The sequence below is a fragment of the Balaenoptera acutorostrata genome, chromosome 19 (genome assembly GCF_949987535.1).
Source record: "Balaenoptera acutorostrata chromosome 19, mBalAcu1.1, whole genome shotgun sequence".
Classification (NCBI taxonomy): domain Eukaryota; kingdom Metazoa; phylum Chordata; class Mammalia; order Artiodactyla; family Balaenopteridae; genus Balaenoptera; species Balaenoptera acutorostrata.
In genome coordinates this window covers 34,914,934-34,934,003 of record NC_080082.1, presented here as the reverse complement: position 1 = coordinate 34,934,003, position 19,070 = coordinate 34,914,934, and the positions used below count along the sequence as shown (strand labels likewise).

The following is a 19,070-nucleotide window of genomic DNA, read 5'->3' as shown; positions in this document are numbered from 1 at the left end:
ATATCCAGCAAAACTACCACTCAGGGATGAAGGGGAAATCAAGACATCCTCAGATGAAGAAAACTAAGACAATTTGTCACCAGAATGCCTACTGTAAAAAAAAAAAAAAAAAAAAAAAAAAAAAAAGCTAAAGGAACTCCTCTAAATAGAAAAGGAAATGATACAAGAATTCTTGTAAGTAGGAAGAAAACACAGTAAACAAAATTATGGTAAATATGATAATTTCTCTACCTCTTTTGAGTTTTCTAAATTATGTTTGATGGTTGAAGCAAAAATTTACCACTATCTGATACAGTTCTAAATATTTATAGGAGAAATGTTCTAAATAATTAGATTATAAATAGGGGAGAAAAATGGAAGGTAAGGTTTCTACACTTCACTTGAACTGGTAAAATGATGACACCAGAAGACTTTGGTAAGCTATGTTTATATAATGTAATGCCTAAGTAATCATTTTAAAAGTTGTACAAAAAGAAACACAACAGGTTAACCAAAATGAAATTCTTGAAAATATTCAAGTAACCCACAGGAAGGCAGGAAGTAGAAAACAGAAATTAAAAGCAGAGAAAACTGACAGAAAACAAAATATAAAATAGCAAACTTAAGCTCTAACATACAATTAATTACTTTAAATATTAATGGTCAAAATATACAAATTAAAGAGACAGAGATTAGCAGAATGAGGACAGGGAGTAGCCCACCTATATTCTATCTACAAGAAACTCACTTAAAATATAACAATATAGTCAGGTTGAAAGTAAAAGGAATAAGATTATCCTTCAAACAATCAAATGAAAGCAGAAGGGCTATATTAATATTAGATAATGTAGGCTTCAGAGCAAAACAATAAAATAAAATACCAGAGACAGAGAGGGGCATTATACATTGATAAAGAAGTTAATCTATCAAGAAAACATAGCAATCTTAAATATGTATGAACCAAACAATACAGCTGCAAAATATGTGAAACAAAAGTTAATAAAACTGAAAGGAGAAATAGACATATTCACAATTACAGTAGAACATTTCAACACCTCTCACTCAGTGATTCATAAATCAACTAGGTGTAAAATCAGCAAGGATACAGAAAAACTCAACGACACCATCAACCAAAAAGATCTAATTGATTTTGATGAACATGTCACCCAAAACAGCAGAATATGCATTCTTTTCAAGTGCCCAGAGAAGATATATCAATATGGACCATATCATAGGGCATAAAACAAATCTCAACAAATTTAAAAGAATTAAAGTCATACATAGTGTTTCCTCCAATCACAATGGAATCAAACCATAAATTAAATACAGAAATATAACAAGAAAACCTCCAAACACTTGGAAACTAAACAAGGCACCTCTAGACAATCACAAGTCAAAGATGAAGCTCAAGGGAAATATTTTATTTTTTACAAAATGGAACTAAATAAAAATTAAACTACAGCATATTAAAATTTGTGGGACAGAGATAAATCAATGCTAAGAGGGAAATTCATAGCACTAACTGCATACATTAGAAAACAGAAAAGGTCTCAAATCAATAATTAAGCTTCCACCTCAAAGACCTAGAAAAAGAAGAGAAAGATAAACCCAAAGAGAGCAGAAGAAAGTGAATAATAAAGATAAGAGCAGAAATCATGAAAGTTAGAACAGAAAACCAATACTGAAAATAAATTTTTAAAGTTGGCACTTTAAAAATATCAGAAAAATTGACAAATCTTTAACAAGACTAACAAAGAAAAAAAGACAGAAAACACAAATTACCAATATCAGGAATGAACCTGAGGATATCACTACAGACCCTACAGACATCAAAAGGATAATAAGAGAATAATACTATGAAAAACCAATTCTTTGAAAAGCACAAACTATCACAACTCAGCCAACGTGAAATAGATAACCTGATATCTATTTCAAGATATAAAATAGATATCAAGAACTTGAAATCATAATTAACAACTCCCTAAAAAGAAGTCTCCAGACCCAGATTATTTTACTGGAGAATTCTAACAAATATTTAAAGAAGGATCAACACCAATTCTACATAGTTACATAATTTCTTTCAGAAAAAAAGAAAAGGAGAACCTTCTCAATTTATTTATGAAGCTAATATTGCCCAATACCAGAACCAGGCAGACAGGACAAAATAAAAGAAAACTACAGACCAATAGCCCTCATAAATACAGAGAAAAAAAAAACTTTAACAGAACAGCAAAGAGACTTCAGCATCATATATTAAAAAAATTATAAACTATGGTCAAGTGGAGTGTACACCAAGGATGCAAGGCTATTTCCATGTTCAAAAATCAGGGCTTCCCTGGTGGCGCAGTGGTTGAGAATCTGCCTGCTAATGCAGGGGACACAGGTTCGAGCCCTGGTCTGGGAAGATCCCACATGCCGCGGAGCAACTAGTCCCGTGAGCCACAACTACTGAGCCTGCGCGTCTCGAGCCTGTGCTCCGCAACAAGAGAGGCCGCGATAGTGAGAGGCCTGTGCACCGCGATGAAGAGTGGCCCCCGCTTGCCGCAACTAGAGAAAGCCCTCGCACAGAAACGAAGACCCAACACAGCCAAAAATAAATAAATAAATAAATATTTTTAAAAAATCAATCAGTATAATCCACTATATTAACAGACTAAAGAAGAAAAATCACATGGTCATATAAATAGCTGCAGTTTTTAAAAAATTGACAAAATTCAACACCCACTCATGATAAAAACTCTTAGGAAAACAGAAATAGAGGAGAAGTTCCTTAACTTGATAAAGAGTATCTATAAAAAACCTACACCTGTTATTATATATGATGGTAAAAGACTGATGCTTTGCCCCTAAGTTCATAAACAAGTCAAGGATGTCCACTCTCACCACTCTTATTCAACCTAATGCTGGAAGTTCTAACCAGAGCAAAAAGCAAGAAGAAGGAAACAAAAGGCACACAGATAGGAAAAGAATAAACAAAACTGTTCCTGTTCACAGATGACATGATTGTCTATGTAGAAGATCCCATGGAATCTACCAAAAAAACTCCTACAATTGAGTTGAGCAAAGTTAAGGGGTACAAAATCAACATTCAAAAACCAACTGTAGGGCTTCCCTGGTGGCACAGTGGTTAAGAATCTGCCTGCCAATGCAGGGGACATGGGTTCGAGCCCTGGTCCAGGAAGATCCCACATGTCACGGAACAACTAAGCCTGTGTGCCACAACTACTGAGCCTGTGCTCTAGAGCCCGTGAACCACAACTACTGAGCCTGCCTGCTGCAACTGCTGAAGCCTGAGCACCTAGAGCCTGTGCTTCACAACAAGAGAAGCCACCACAATGAGAAGCCCGCGCATCACAACAAAGAGTAGCCCCCACTCACCACAACTAGAGAAAGCCCGTGTGCAGCAACGAAGACCCAACGCAGCCAAAAATAAATAAATAAATAAATAAAATTTATTTTTAAAAACCCAACTGTATTCCTATATAACAGCAATGAACAAGTGAAGACTGAAATTAAAAATACAATATATTTTATAATCACTCAAAAATTGAAATATTTAGATGTAAAACTATCAAAACATGTACAAGACTACAAAACAAAACTGCAAAACAATAATGAAAGAAATAAAGGAAGATCCAAATAAATTGAGAGATATACCATGTTCATGGATTGGAAAGCTCAACATGGTGAAGATATCAGTTCTCCCCAAATCAAGATACGGGTTTACACAGTTCCTATTAAAATTACAACAAGAATTTCTGTATATGTAGATAAAGTTATTCTATAACTTATATGAAAAGGCAAAGGACCTAGGATAGTTAAAACAATTTTGAAAAAGAACAATAAAAAAGGAGGATTCAGTCTGATTTCAAGACTTAAACAGCTATAGCAATTAAGACTGTGTCATATTGACAGAGGAATAGACACATAGATCAATGCAACCCAGAAAGAGATCCTCACAAATATGCCCAACTGATAATTAACAGCTCAATGGAAGAATTATAGTCTTTTCAAAAAATGGCTCAGGAGGGGCTTCCCTGGTGGCGCAGTGGTTGAGAATCTGCCTGCCAATGCAGGGGACATGGGTTCGAGCCCTGGTCTGTGAAGATCCCACATGCCATGGAGCAACTGGGCCCATGAGCCACAATTACTGAGCCTGCGCGTCTGGAGCCTGTGCTCTGCAACAAGAGAGGCCGCGATAATGAGAGGCCCATGCACCGCAATGAAGAGTGGCCCCCGCTTCTTGCCACAACTAGAGAAAGCCCTCGCACAGAAACGAAGACCCAACACAGCCATAAATAAATTAATTAATTAATTTTAAAAAAATTGTTCAGGAGCAACTGGACATGGGGGTGGGTGGTACTCAACCCAAATTTATATAAATATGAACTCAAAATGGATCATGGACTTAAATGTGAAATGTAAAATTATAAAACTTTTTTGAAAAAAATAGGAAAAAATCTTTGGGATTTAGGGTTAGGCATAGAGTTCTTAAACTGGGAACCAAAGACATGGAGCCATAAAGGAAAAATTGATAATTTGGACTTCATCAAAATTTAAAACTTTTACTCTACAGAAGACCCAGTTAAGAAGATGAAAAGACAAGCTGCAGACCAAGAGGAAACCTTTACAAACCACATATCTGACAAAGGACTAGTATCTAGAATACACAAAGAACTCCAAAAGTCAACCACAAAAAAGTAAACAATCCAATTAGAAAATAGGCAAAAGATATAAAAAAGCTTTTCATCAAACAGCATAAACAGATGGCAAATAAGCCCATGAAAAAATGTTCAACATCATTAGCCATTAGGGAAATACACATTAAAACCACAATAAGATATCACCACCTACCTATCAGATTGGTTAAAATAAAAAATAGTGACAAACCAAATGCTGGTGAGGATGTAGAGAAACTTGCTGGTGGCAATGTAAAATGGCATAGCTACTCTAGAAAAGTTTGGCAGTTTCTTAAAAAGTCAAACATTCAAGGGCTATAGGCCCAGCAACTGTACTCCTGGAATTTATCCCAAAGATCACGTAGACTTACATATGATTCCATTTATATAACATTCTTGAAATGACAGAAATATGGAAATGGAGAACAGATTAGAGATTTCCAGAGGTTAAGGAAGGAGCGGGGGTAGGATGCAAGTGGCTATGGCTTTAAAAGGAAAGCATGAAGGATTCTTGCGTGATGGGAATGTTCTGTAGCTTGAGTGTATGGGTGTCAATATCTTAGTTGTGATACTGTACTCTCATTTTACACATTGTTACGGTTAGAGGAAACTGAATCTCCAGTTGTCTCAAAATTAAAAGTTTAATTTTTTATAGTTAAAAATTTTATAAGGATGAAAAAAGGACCATAAAAAGCTTGAAAAGAAGGTGGGGTGGGAGCTCACTGGCTTGAGGCATAGGGACTGTGAGGGAAGGGGCATGGGGTTGCCAGATTAAATACAGGATAGCTGGCTAAATCTGAACTTCAGATAAGCAACACATAACTTTTTAGTCTAAGTATGTCCCATACAATACTGGGGACACACTTAGACTAAAACATTATTTGTTGTTCATTTGGAATTCAAATTTAACTAGCCGTCCTGTATTTTTATTTGCTAAATCTGGAAACCCTAGGAGGGAAGAACAGGACACAGGCATCTGGAGCCAGCTGGGGGCTGTAGACGGAAAGAGGTAGGGTGGACCCAGCGAGAAGTAAGAAAGACTTAAGGAGAGAGGCCAGACAGCAGGCAAAGGGATGCCGGGGGACCACAAAGATGCCCCAGACTGGGCAGTGCCTTAAGAGAGGGGGAAGGCAGACACTAGCATGGGAGGTTCCCAAGCTGCTGGGTTTATTGGAGCTCTGGTGAAAGGATCCTTTGTGGGTAGTCCACAAAAAATCCAGAAAAAGGGCAAAAGAGTGGATGCTTGAGTCTCCAGTGCTGATCCGGGCTGGAGGGAGCCTGACAGAGCATCCAAGGGGTGGGGCGGGGGGTGGGGGGGCTCTAGGCACTAGAGGCAGCACTCGATTCACCCCAGGCTGTCCCCTGGGCACCCGGGGCTGCTCTCACTGTCATGTGGTACCACCCTCTAGGATCTCCCCTTCCTATGGGGGAATCTAGGATCTCCCCTTCCTATGGGGGAAGGGCATGCACACCAGCAGGCTCAAGTGTCCAGGGCAGTGGGCAGTCATGCATCTGATCAAAACTAAAACTAGTCTGGGCACTCGCTCTCAGCCAAAAAGTCACCTCCTAGCCAGGCCGTTGCCAATCATACGTTTTTACACTGCTCCTGGACACACGTGGTCGCCCCTTCTTTTCTTCACAGAACATATCACTTTTTGAAATAGTCGGGATTTTTTATTTGTTTTCTTGTTTACCAGTTGATCCCCACTAGCTCCAGGATTGCGGGGACTTCATCTGTCTTACTGCAACATCTACGCCTAGTACCTGGCACACAGTAGGTGTTCAGGAAAGAAAAAAAGTGCTGAATGAATGAAGGAGTAAATGAATAAATCCTTCTGATGAAAGCTACCCCTTCTGGAGCTCTCCTGCAGGCACAGCTCCTTGGAGCTTGGTAAAGGCAGGGGGCCAGTCTTCATCCTCCAGGAAGCCCTCAGCAGCATCCTCTGAGCCGCCATGGACCGGCACCTGGGATTGTAGGCTCAGCGTGGTCACAGAGGCTCAGTTCGTCCTCTCTAAACAAGGGCTCTAGCAGCAGCGTCATTATCTTTAATGAGTCCCTGCCACAGGGACTAATAATAATAATATTAATATTAATAGCTACCACTTACTAAGAACTTACATGTGCTGGGCACTTGTCATATATTTTGTCATTAATTCTTCAAACAGCCCCCAAAAGGTAGGGGTGGTGACCCTCTACTGTTTGTGCTGCCCCCTCCTTGTGAAAAATAGATACCCTTTCTCTTTTCAAGAATGCCCTCCCCATTCCCACTGTGGGGGGAGGAGGGGCAGATACTGGCCCACCTCAGCATCCAGGGAGGGTGGGTAGTGCCAGGGCAACCAGTCAACCCACTCCAACTCCCTGGCTACAGTGATTGCCTCCTGGGCAGCTTTAGGACGCTTCTGAGGCAGTCAGCCTTGGTCCTGAAACCTTTTCTGCTGATGAAGAAGCACATGCCCCTCTCTGCTGGGACCACTGAGTGGGGAGCTGCTGGCTGTCACTGGCACCAGGGGATCCCACCTGGGAATGAAGGCAACAAAGAGAAAGCAGAGCTGAGAGGTGGGAGAAAGATAGATTGGTGATGACTTTCTTAGAACCCCTGGATCCAGCCATGCCTGAAGCCAGTTACCTAATGTATCCCCAGACTTTTCAGTTACATTAGCCAATAATTCTCTTTTGAATGTTGTAGTCAGTGTGAGTTAGATCCCTGACGTGTCACTGAAAGAGACCTGCCTAAACTGCTATGTTAGTACAACTGTGTTAAGATGGGGGCATTTTATAGATGTGGAGCTGAAGCATACTAAAGGCAAAATAACTGGTTAACCATGAGCTGGAACTGCTTCTAACCACACTGATTCACTGTAGAGTTCTACATTCTATGTGTGTGTGCACACATGTGCACACTTCTAATTAATATTCATATCTACAGCAGATTGAGCAAACTATTGGTGCTTAATAAAGATCTTTTGGATAAACTAAAATCAGTAACTTCCTAATAAAGCGTCTTTGTTTAGAAAACACTCCCATCAGCAACCTTGGATTCTTACTGCAAGTCAGGCTCACAACTCACAGTATGTCTTTGGGGAATCACTTCCCTTCTCCCTACCTCAGTTTCCCCAGGGAAATGGGCTGGAAACCGCACCCGGTGGGGCATCTGTGAGACTGGTCAGCCAGTGAGGGACGCCCTGACTCCTTCAGGGCAGGGATCTGCAGTCAGAAGAGGAGGCCTCCCACTTCCTCCACACTGAAGCCCAGGGACCCGCGAGGAAGGGAGCCCTGGCCAGGCATCCACAGCCCAATGTGAGACTCTGGCACCTACTAGGAGCTCAGGACAGAGCAGGCCAAGCCCTGGGGTTGCAGGGCCCTTGTTTTCTGCCATCACTCCAGTGAGGCTCAGCCAGAAGCAGATGCAAGGGAAATTGCTCACATGTCAGCTGCTCCCAAGCAGCCAAATGACCATAAAGGGCATTCAACAAAGTCAACTCAATAACACAGGCCTCCAAGTCCATGGCATGGAGAGCAAGTGAAGAAGGCCGTGCCTGTGGGCTGGCCCATCGAGGGCCCCAGGCCCTGCCCCTCCAGGACTGGCTCCATTGCCATCTCCTCTCCATCCTTCCTCTGCTCCCTGCTGCCTCTCTCCTCTTAGCCTAGAAACATACTCTGGTCTTTCCCTCTTCAAAATGCAAAAGCTTCCGCTGACCCTTGGACCCCTCGGCTCCTGTTTTCTGCCCTTCCTTCCCAGCCTGGAACCTGGAAAGTCAAGTCTACACTGCTGGTCTCCCCACCTCTCCTCAGCTTGTTCCTCCATCTGATTCCACAGACGATGCTCGTGCTCAGGACAGTCCAGCAGACCCCCTTCAGCCTGCCTCCGTGGGCCTCTCTGTGGCCCCTCACACTGCTGCCCAGAGGCACTTTGCCGTCTGGGTATAGATGACCCCACGTTCCTCATGCCCCTCACTTCTCCCAGCTGCCTCACCATCTGTGCTGAGGCCTTCAAACCTCTCCTCCAGCCCAGGCCTTCCTCCTGAGCTCCCCGCCCATGCGGCCAACTGCTGGCCAGGCACCAACATTCAGATAGGCCACAGGCATCTCCTGCAAGGCCAAATTGCCAACAAACTCAAGCTAACTAAGTGTGATGGGCCTCCAGGTGTAGGAGTTAAGAGGATTCCAGGCTCTGAAATCACACTGCCTGAGTTCAAATCCCCCACCTGCAACTTACTGACATTGGACACATCCCCTCAATTCCCCATGTACAAAATGGGGAGAATTAACAATGCCCCTCTCATAAGCTGTCGTGGGGTTAAATGTGATAACACGTGTAGATATTGATAACAGGGCCTGATACTTAGTAAGTCGTGTTAGATGTTAACGATCCTTACTGGAATCATCATCTTCTTTGCTAACCCCCAATACCTCTTCTTCAGGCGTGGTATCATCTTCTACCTGTCACTCCGAACCTGGTCGCCTGAGACCTTGGAGTCATTCCTAACTTCTCTTACTTCCCATTTCAATTCCTAAATCCTGCTGGTTTTGCCTCTCAGGTGTTTCTCCAAGCCACACCCTCCTAACCAATATCCTCATCTTCTCTCACCTACTCTACTGCAGCCTTTTCTGTGACCCACCTACCTCCTGCCTCAAAATTTATTCTATAATGATACCAAATTGTCTACAATTTCCCTACAAACTACATGGGCCTCTTCTCTATGAACTGGCTTATGCTATTTTCTCTGCCTGGAAGGCCGTTCCCACCTTACCTTCCACCTTCTAAGAGCCTGATTAGGTGTCACCTCCTCCTGGAAGCTTTCCTGGAATGCCCAGATTAGGCAACATGCCTGTCCTTTGAGCTTCTATATCTTAGACTTAGTGACATGATATTAACTTATCCTTTCAGGTTACCCCTTCCCAACTTGGCTAGAGCTTCCTCACTAAGGATCTCAATCATGTTTACTGAACTGAGGTTACTATTCAAAGAAACCCACCTATGGAGGCCCTTAAAAAAAGGATGAAATCGATCAAAATGAGAAAATTTCCACTATTTTAAAATCCAGAAATGATGGATTCTTCATAGACCAAAGTACTTGATCAACAGCCTCCTTAAACCAACCAATGAGATTCAAAGTCAGGGAAAGTGAGTCCTCTCATCCACGGGAGCTGTTAAGGAGGGAAGTGACCGTGCCCTACTTGGGGGATAAAGAAGGAGGAAGAGGAGGAGGAGAGAGGGGAGGGGGAGAAGAAGAAGAAAGAATTAGATGACAGGCTCTCTGTACAAGTTTGTTATCCTGACAGAACAGTCCCAGAACTTGAAACATGATCTCTGGGGGCAGAGGGAGACAGTTTTATCACATATTAAGGTTAGACAGATGTTTTGGGCGTCTGGTGTTACCTGAATCAAAAGCACCACGAAAGAGCTAGCACAGCCCTGCTCAGCAAGATGTGTTCCCAACAGAAAGGCACAGGAACATTTTTTTCCTTTTTCTTTTCCTTTTCACGTGTTTTTCTCTTCAGTCATATTTGAGGGGTTTGTATTTCCCTGGTGTGAGAGTGAAACACTGATTTCCACACCAGACCTTCCTTCCTCTCCAAAAGTACTGCAGGCCAGGTCTTCAGCAAGGGTCCTGGGTGTGGAAACAGTCTTAGAAAGAGGGGGTAGCTGGTCTGCAAGGTGGGTTTCAACATGTCTCCTGGGATGTGCTTCTTAAAGACTTATAAGGCAGAAAACCTCCCTCTCTCTCCCTCTCTCTCTCTCCCTCTCTCTCACTCTCACACACACACACACACACACACACACACACACACACACACACACACACACACACCCTGAGCAGACCCTTCCCCTCTAGGTGGGCCAGGGCCCATCCTGCCATAGTACCAGGAGGACAGACAAGGACCACCCACCCAGCATGCGGGGCATTTTAAAGGCCTGAGCAGGAGGTGGGAGAGGCTGATCTTCCAAATGCCCCCCATTTCTTCACTGCCGACAGCAAAGTCCAGGCCTTAAGAGGCACCCAGGGAAAGAGGCTGACGTGACAAAGAAAATAACATCTTCAGAATGACTAATGCCCCACCGGGACGGGACCAGCTCTGGCCTGGCTGCCTGCCAGAGGGTCCACAGCCACTTTCCAAGGACACGGAGGGCAAACGTCCCTGACAAGTTCCCCCAAGGACTGTCCCTTCCCAGCTCTGCCCCTCCTCGGGGCTCCCCCCAGGGGCCTGTGAAGCCCTGAGTTAGGACACCAGGGCCCAGAGGCTGAGTCACTCCCTTGGGGCCAACCTGGGTCATAGCAAGTTCGTTATTTCAAGGACAAGTTCTCAGACCCCTGGTCCAGCCATCGGCCTGACAGAGACCGAGAGGGGAGAGGTCTGCAAGCAGATGAGGAGATGACGAGAGGGCAGGCGGACTAGCTTCCCGGGGCTCTGAGGCCCCAAGTGCCCTGGGGGGACTGTGCATGCCTTGTACAGAACATGCCCAACACACGTGGGGGCACGCTCATCCTTCTGCAGCCATCGGGGGGCCCTGTCTCTGGGCCAGGCCCCCCACAAGCCTTCCTCAGCTCTCCCTCAGCAGGCCCCGGGGAGCCCAAGGCGGGGGCCTCCCGCAGAGCCGTTTTCCAGGGTGTGGGGGGGGGGGCGGGGGAGGGGCGCGGGGGAAGGTGGGGAAGGGGCGGCTGGGTGGAGCCAGGTCGTCCCCGCAGGAGGTCACAGAACAGAACTGTGGATTGCTCCAAGTTTTTGATTGTGCCTGCTGGGGGAGGGAGTGTCTAAAACCATTTCAAAAGCTGGGGGAAGCCCAGAGAAGGGGGGACCTCATTCTCTGTGGGGAGGGGGGATTTCAAAGGAGACCCCGCCACTGAAAGGTTTCAAAAGACCCTTGCCTTTCGATCAGCTCCAAAACACTCCCTCGCCAGCGGCAGCCAGGAGAGGGGTGCTGGGAAAATGTTTCCAAGGAGACATGTCCCTGAGGCATCATAACTCCCGGGGTCTGGAGGCTGCAAAGCCACGATGAGGCACCCCCACCCCCGCTATAAAAAGGTCAGTTTAGCATCCCCCGGGGGTGGGCTCCCACAGTCCAGGTCCCTGGGGAGGCCTGCCTCAGACCCCCGGTGCCCCGAGTTTATGAGAACGCCACCAAGCTGAACAGCGTCACGTCTATCTGCCGAGTCCCCTCGGTGCTACTAAGGGGGGCTTTTACCCCCGCCAGCCCCAGGCAGCCACTCTGGGCTCGGGCCATTTAGCACGGGAAGCTGTCCACAGGGACACTGGACAGTGTCTACCGGGGTTGCAGCGCCAGCCCCCAGACAGAGCTCGCGCACCTGCTTCTCTTCCATTCACACCTCCCACAGTCACCCCCGCCACCTTCCCCAAGCCACCAGGGCCAACAGGCACACAGCACAGGCCAACTATAAGTTCCATCACCTCCCTCCTCCCTTCCCTCCCTGCCTCATTCCCTCACCTCTGGACCAGACGGGGCAGGTCTCTGTTTTTTTCGCTTTTTGTTTGTTTGCATAACGAGTTTATTTTTTAAAGGCATACAGACAGTAAATAAAGCAAACATTCCATCAGATATTAACTTCTCCCAAGTATTAATCTGTCCTAGAATTGTTCCATTAAGTCCCAGTCTCTAGACATCTTAAATTCAATAATTCATCAGAGTCCATTACTTTTCTTCTGTTGAATTTAACCATTGTTCTCTGTTTGTTGGCTTACTTTTTCAAGGATTTCTATTAAACCTTGCTCTGATACCTTCCCACTTAGCTGTCCATACCGTGCCCTCTCATCCCATTTTCTTCCCCCTCAACACTGCACCCAGATGAATCTCCCCAAAGCACCCAGCTACAACCAGGGCATACTCTGCTCTAAAACCTTCAATGGCTCCCTAGTGTGTAAGCCCAAGGTTGCACACTCAGGTGCCCGCAGGGACCAGGCAGGGGCCACAGATGAGCAAAGCATCCCCCCAACTCACAGCAGGGGCTGGTGGGGTCTCTGGTTCCAGCTGCTGCCCAGCTCCCATCAACTGCGCTGTGTGGGAATACGGGCCATGGCCGCCACCTCTCCTGGTTTTCCAAGGGAAACCAAATAAAACACCCACCAAGGGGCCCCCAGATTTGGACCCCAGCCTACAGGGTCAAGTCCAAACCCGAATCCCTTAACCTGGCCTTCAAGGCCCTCCACGGTCCAGCCCCAAGCCACCTCCCCACCCTCACTGCCCGTGATGTTACCAACGTGTGGTGCCTCTATCCTAGTCAAGTCGGGCTCCGCCGTTCCCCAGGCACCTCCTCTGCTCCTGCCTCCGAGCTTTGCTCACCCCGCAGTCCTCCCACAGAGGCCGCTCCCCACCTTCTCAGCCTAACCACAACCCATCCTCCAAGGACCTGCTTCTTCCTTACAATCAGCTCTCCCAGGGCCCTGTTCTCTAGCGACTGTCCTTCATTGCTAAGGCTGCTCCCTTCGCCAGGGATGGTCCTAAACCACAGAGAAAACGCCTCCCGACCCTTCAATACCCAGGCCTTCCTGATGGACTTATTTGGATCCAGCAGTCCCTGTTCCGGGAGCACCAACCTCACTACACTGTGCTTACTGGACGCCCATCAGCCTCCCCCACGGACAGGAAACCCCTGAGGGCAGGGCTGGGTCTCTCCCACCACAGGCCCTGGCAGTGAAGCCACACACAGTGAAGGGAACCTGGTTTTTATTCAGACCCTGGCTCTGCTACTTCCTGGCTGGAGGAACTTGGGTAAGTCATTAAACCTCCTCTGTGAGGTGGAGAACAGAAGCTACATAAGGTACCCGGCCTGTGGTGGGGCTCAGTCCATGGCAGCTGTTAGCATCCTTACCCAGTGTGGCCTCCCTCCACTGCACAGCGTGGTGCTGTGGTGTCTTCTGCGGGATGCCGTGAGGTCTCTGAGGGCAGGGGCCGTGTCCCCTTCACCCTCTATCACCCACAGGGACCACCCCAGGTCTCTACATGCAGCAGATGCTCCATGTTCTTTGATTGATGGAGGTGATGAGGCGAGGGAAGGGAGGGCAGGTGAGGGGGGGCAGGGCAGAGTGAGAGGAGGTACAGCCCTGCCACCAGAGGTGTAGCTCCAGCAGGTCCCCAGCCCGTGCCTCATGGCCATGAGCCAAGGGCCTGCATGTGAGACCTCGTGCAGCTGCATCAACGTCTTGCCTGGACGAACAGGCCAGCTCACAGCACTGCCGAGCCTGGTGAGGGGCCCTTTCCAGCCACCAGCCGGGACTTCTTCTTGCAGGAGCCCTGCCCTCTGCTCACACAAAGACCCAAGTGCCAATCAAACCCTCCTTTCACATCTTCCACCGCTCTAGTTAAGAGCAAGCCCTCACCTTCCACCTGTGGACACACAGCTTCCAGGTGCTGCACAAAAGGAAAGGTGGAAGGGAGAAAGGAGAGGGGGAGAAACACCTCTAAAATCACTGTGGTCCAATTAGCCAGCCTCTCGTCCTTCGTGCTTACAAACAGGAGCACACATTAACACCTGCTACAAAAGCAAACATTTTTAGATATCTTCATCTTCACCTCCCTGACATTGCCGTGAAAGCGCGCTCAGCAGCCAGTGACGGATAGGGCAGTTTCCTTCTTCTACTTCAGCAGGGGCCTCTCAAACAGAAGGAACTAAAAAGTCACCAATCTTCCCGTCGGGCTGAATTCCCAGGGTCCCCTGCCCCTCCCGTGCTTCTCATGTCCCCTCGTCACTGAGGGAGCCCCACCAGGCACCCAGTTGCGCTCAGCGCCTTCAGGGGACCTGCCCCGAGTCACCGGGACGCTAGGTACCCAAACTCACTGAGCAGCAGCTGGCGGGGACCGGGGGACCGTAGCCACCCTGAGCACAGCTCCACTAAAGAAGGGCCTTCTTACGTACAATGTGGATGACGGCACAGATGTGGAACAACTCTCACAGGCTGAGGTGGGAGGGAGACTTCATACAACCGACCACTTTGGAAGTGTATTCATCTGTATCTACTGGAGGAGAACCTACTCATATCCTACTCAAATCCCACCGATTTCAGTCGGAGAGATATTCCCATTAAAACTGCATGGGAGGGCTTCCCTGGTGGCGCAGTGGTTGAGAATCTGCTTGCTAATGCAGGGTACACGGGTTCGAGCCCTGGTCTGGGAAGATCCCACATGCCGCGGAGCAACTAGGCCCGTGAGCCACAACTACTGAGCCTGTGCGTCTGGAGCCTGTGCTCCGCAACAAGAGAGGCCGCGATAGTGAGAGGCCCGTGCACCGCAATGAAGAGTGGCCCCCGCTTGCCGCAACTAGAGAAAGCCCTTGCACAGAAACGAAGACCCAACACAGCCAAAAATTTAAAAAATAAATAAATAAATAGATTAAAAAAAAAAAAAACTGCATGTGAGTGTTCACCAATGACTCATACAAGAATGGTCACAGCAGCACAGTATTTGAAACAATTCCACAATGGAAACTACCCAGATGCCCATCAGGATGTGTATCAAGAACAGATAAGTGGTGATGTGTTTACACAATGGAATATCATACACCAGTGAGAAGGGGCAATGTCCGACCACAGGCACTAATATGAACAAGCGAAAGACACCAGACACAAATGAGCAGAGACGGTGTGATCTCATTTACATAAAATGCAAAACAACGACAAGTAACCTATGCTGTTAGCATCAGGATGCTGAGGCCCTTTTGTTGGTGGGGGAAGGGCCTGGAGGGGGCCGAGGGGGGGTTTCTGGGATGCAGGAATGGTCTGCTTCTTCACCTGGGTGTTGGTTACCCAGGTGTGCTCAGTTCCTGAGGATCCACTGAGGTGGACACTTAAGTGGACCTTTTTTTAATGTATGCAATCAAGGGTTTTATAAAACAGTACTCTGTTGGCATGGCTGATGTTAAGACTCTAATGAAAACATATTAGAGGCAGAAAAATGGAGAGAAAGTCAGGATCGGGATGCTCAACCCAGGCCTGACCTTTCATCACTCAGACTGCAGGACTCTTGGAGAAGGTGATCACGCTTCCGCCAAAGACCCAGGGCACCAAGATTCCAGAAGTTCTCGAGGCCCTCACTGCCAAACCTACCCCCTGGGCTAGCCCCATGCCACCAGAAATCCGCTGTGCCCTCTCTTATAGCGAGGGCCTCCCTAGCCGCCAGGGAGACCCCATCCACCCACAGAAGGCAAGTAAGACCTCAAGGCTTCCCTCCATCCCTCGGGCCAAGTGGGAAGACGATGGGACTTTGAAAGCTCCCTCCTTAAAAGGCTGAATTTTCCAAAGTCCAAGACCGCTTGAAGAGAAATAGGAAAAGTAGCGAAATAACTTTGTAAGCATTCTGTTTTGACAATGTGCCTGAGGAATTCCCCACGTTTAGTGGGGAAATGTGAGCAGTTAAATCTATTTGATGTCATGACATACGAAATTGAAGCATAATTGCCCCTGAGTGCTTGACAACTGGAAAGCACTTCATTTCAGAAATGGAGGGAAATGTATGCTGGGAAATGGAAGAGACTGTCAAAAGTTTGACTGCAATGTGAGTGGAACCACGCGAAAAGAAGGTTCGGATGGAGAAAGTGCTCCAGCTCTGACATTTTTAGTCCCATTTGAAATGTCTCAGAAACAGCAGCAGTGACTCTATCCTTTGAGCTAAAAGCCAGTGAAATGATGATTGGAACCAAACATTTCAACCCCGAGGGGTGGCCGCGGCACAGGTAGGAGGAAACGCATGCTTACCAATCATGTGGTTGGCAACGTGGATTTGGATCTCTCTCTCGTTCTCGAAAGTCATCTGGCACTTGATGCACTGGTACGTCTTTTTCTGTTTGGAAACCAAAAGGAAAGGAATTAGACAGCCAGAATGCAGAACAGAGCAGAAAGCAAAAGTTCCTGGAGGCCATGGCTCAAGACTTCCCAGAATGGCTCTGATCCACTCCCAGTTCTCTCCAGGCCATTCTCTTCCCACCTGCCTCTGCATGCAGCTCAGATTCAGCCTGGGGAAGTGGGGTCAGGCTCCACTGCAAGGGAGCTGCTCCTCTGCTCGACCCGGGGAAACTGCCCCATCCCAAGGTGAGGGCACACAGCAGAACCACAGAAAGGAAGCTGAGGCAGGCTGTTCTGCTTGGGGTATGCTCCAATCCATCTACCCATCTTCCACCCATCTATGCCTGCTGTATCCACTCATCCATCCGTCTGTTCATCCATCTGTCTACCCATCACTGTCTACCTACCCTCTGTCTACCCATCCATCCATCTAAACACATACACACACCCACCCACCCATTCATTCATCTAGCCACCCATCCATGCATCCATCCATCCATCCATCCACCCATTCATCTCTCTTTGCACCCATCCAACTACTCTCTCATCTATTTACCTACCCTAAGAACCAAGTGGCCAAGCAGGGGAGACTGCTTCCATCAGCTCTGACACTCAGGGGTGACTGAAGAATTCCTCCTCTGCCCTAGACACACAAGGCCCCAGGTGATCCTACAGCTGGCTTCCACACACGGGGAGCTATTACCAGCTGCTTTTGTGGGGAGGGGGACAGAAAAATGGAGAACATGAGACGTTTCAAAGCTTCTCGAAGACTGGTTCCAAAGAGTGGAGCTTCACAGTGTGAAACCAGCCCACTGTGGACAGAGGTGTGTTGCCTGAGTGGGGGAAGGGCTGTGGCTGTGCGTCTTTATAAAGAGGGAGGGGTGGTATGGGAATTCAAAATAGCCAAGTTTTTTGAAGACTACTTTGGGTCCTGGGATGATGGGGCCTCCCTCGACCTCTGGAAAAGAGGGCAAGACTCTGGATTTCTTGGCTGAGCACTGAGGCCCAACCCTCAACGATGTAGCCAGGACGAACCACCAGAGGGCTCAGTCGTCTCAGCCCCACCTCCGCCCCACCTGAACCTGCAGTTCTTCTGAAGGGCCTGGTCTCGCCTCCGGGCCTTTGTCTATGCCGTTTCCTCCACCTGGAATACCCTCTCCATCCTTAGGACTCTGTTCAAATGACACCTCTTCTGAGAAGCCTTTTCTTCCCACCCCAGAGTGAGTTTAGGATCTCCCCAGGCCCCTGAGCTTATGATGAAAGCACCTAGTTGATCCGCATACGATTCTGTCGTGGCCAATTGATTTATTTGCTCGCACTGCACCGTGAGCACCCAGAGGGCCAGGACGCATTCTGTCCACCTGTGAGGTCCCGGCAAAGACTGCGTGCTTAGGAAGCATTTGTTGAACAAATGAGCAAAGTTGTGAAATAACATGTGCCACGCCCTCTATGAGGGCAGAAGGGACAAAGAGAAGTCATCCCACGGTGACCAGGGATCCTGGATCCCCACCACCCAACACAGGGCCCAGCCCAGAGTGAGTGCCTAATAAGCACTGAACTTTCATCATGATTCTTACTGCTGCTGAGAGACTGTTGAATCAATGAATGGAGAAACAACTGGAACAGCTGGTGTCGGGAGCTTCAGGCTCCAGGCGGGGTCCCCGCTTGGGCTCCAGGACCCGTGCTGATAAGACCAGAGCGCCTTGCTCCCAGGGCTTCGGGAGACCTGGGCGTTCAGTACGTCCTCAGAGCAGCCGCAGAGCTGGGCCCGGAAGCAGGCATTCAGCACGGAAACACCCGGGAATAATGGGTGAGTCTCGGGGGGACAGAACAGGGGAGCCTCACAACAGGCAGAGGAGATTTGAGGCCAGAAGAGACAGCAAGGACTGAAGTCTTCTGAGGGGCACAGTCCCAAAGCACCCACCTCGGCTCAACTTCTGGTCTGTGCTCATGGAGAGGAAGGACCCTGGGTTTCTCCGCCATCAAAATCATTCATTCCCTCTCACATGTGTCCCTCACCCACTCTGCCTGGCAAGTATAGGAGTCCTTGATGCTTAAGTAGATGATTGAATGAATGAATAAATGAATGAGTGAATGAACAAGTAAAGGCAAGAATGAAGCATGCCCCAGGAAGCTCCACGCGGAGGAAGCCCAGAGGAGCCTGCTGGGCAAGGAAGACTGTGCCCCCCACCTCCTTGGTCGGAAGTCTCTAGAGGCCACGGCCACGGCCACGGCTAGTCCAGACCAGTGCATGGGACAGTTCATGATCAAAGTGCTGTTCCTCCTCGGGGCAGATGAATGAAGTAGGCTCACTGTGCTTGAAAGATAAATCACCAGGAGCCTGCCTGGGCAGGATGAGAGAGTACCCCCAAATGTCCCTCTATCATATGGCCACCCCTCAGTGGCAGGAAGAGGACTGGGCCCTGCCTCGTGGGGCAAGGGGCTCCAGGGGAATCCCAGGGGAGTGGTCACAGGAGCTGCTGACCCAAGAGCCTGGGCGTTCACACACACACACACACACACACACACACACAGCGCGTATGCACAGGCATGGACACACATGTGAGGATATACACACAGACTTGTGAACATCCTACACACCTCGCCCCAACTCACCA

At 47.9% G+C, this 19,070-nt stretch overlaps 1 protein-coding gene across 3 annotated transcripts in view; it reads right to left on the bottom strand.

Moving 5' to 3' along the window:
* ZNF423 (zinc finger protein 423) overlaps positions 1-19,070 on the bottom strand; it is a 322,294-nt gene that overhangs the window by 114,235 nt on the left and 188,989 nt on the right. For all 3 annotated transcript variants that reach the window (XM_057535109.1, XM_007167626.2, XM_007167627.2), the window contains one exon: positions 16,366-16,450. In XM_057535109.1, the coding sequence (XP_057391092.1) occupies positions 16,366-16,450 (85 nt within the window). The remainder of the gene's footprint in view (positions 1-16,365; positions 16,451-19,070) is intronic.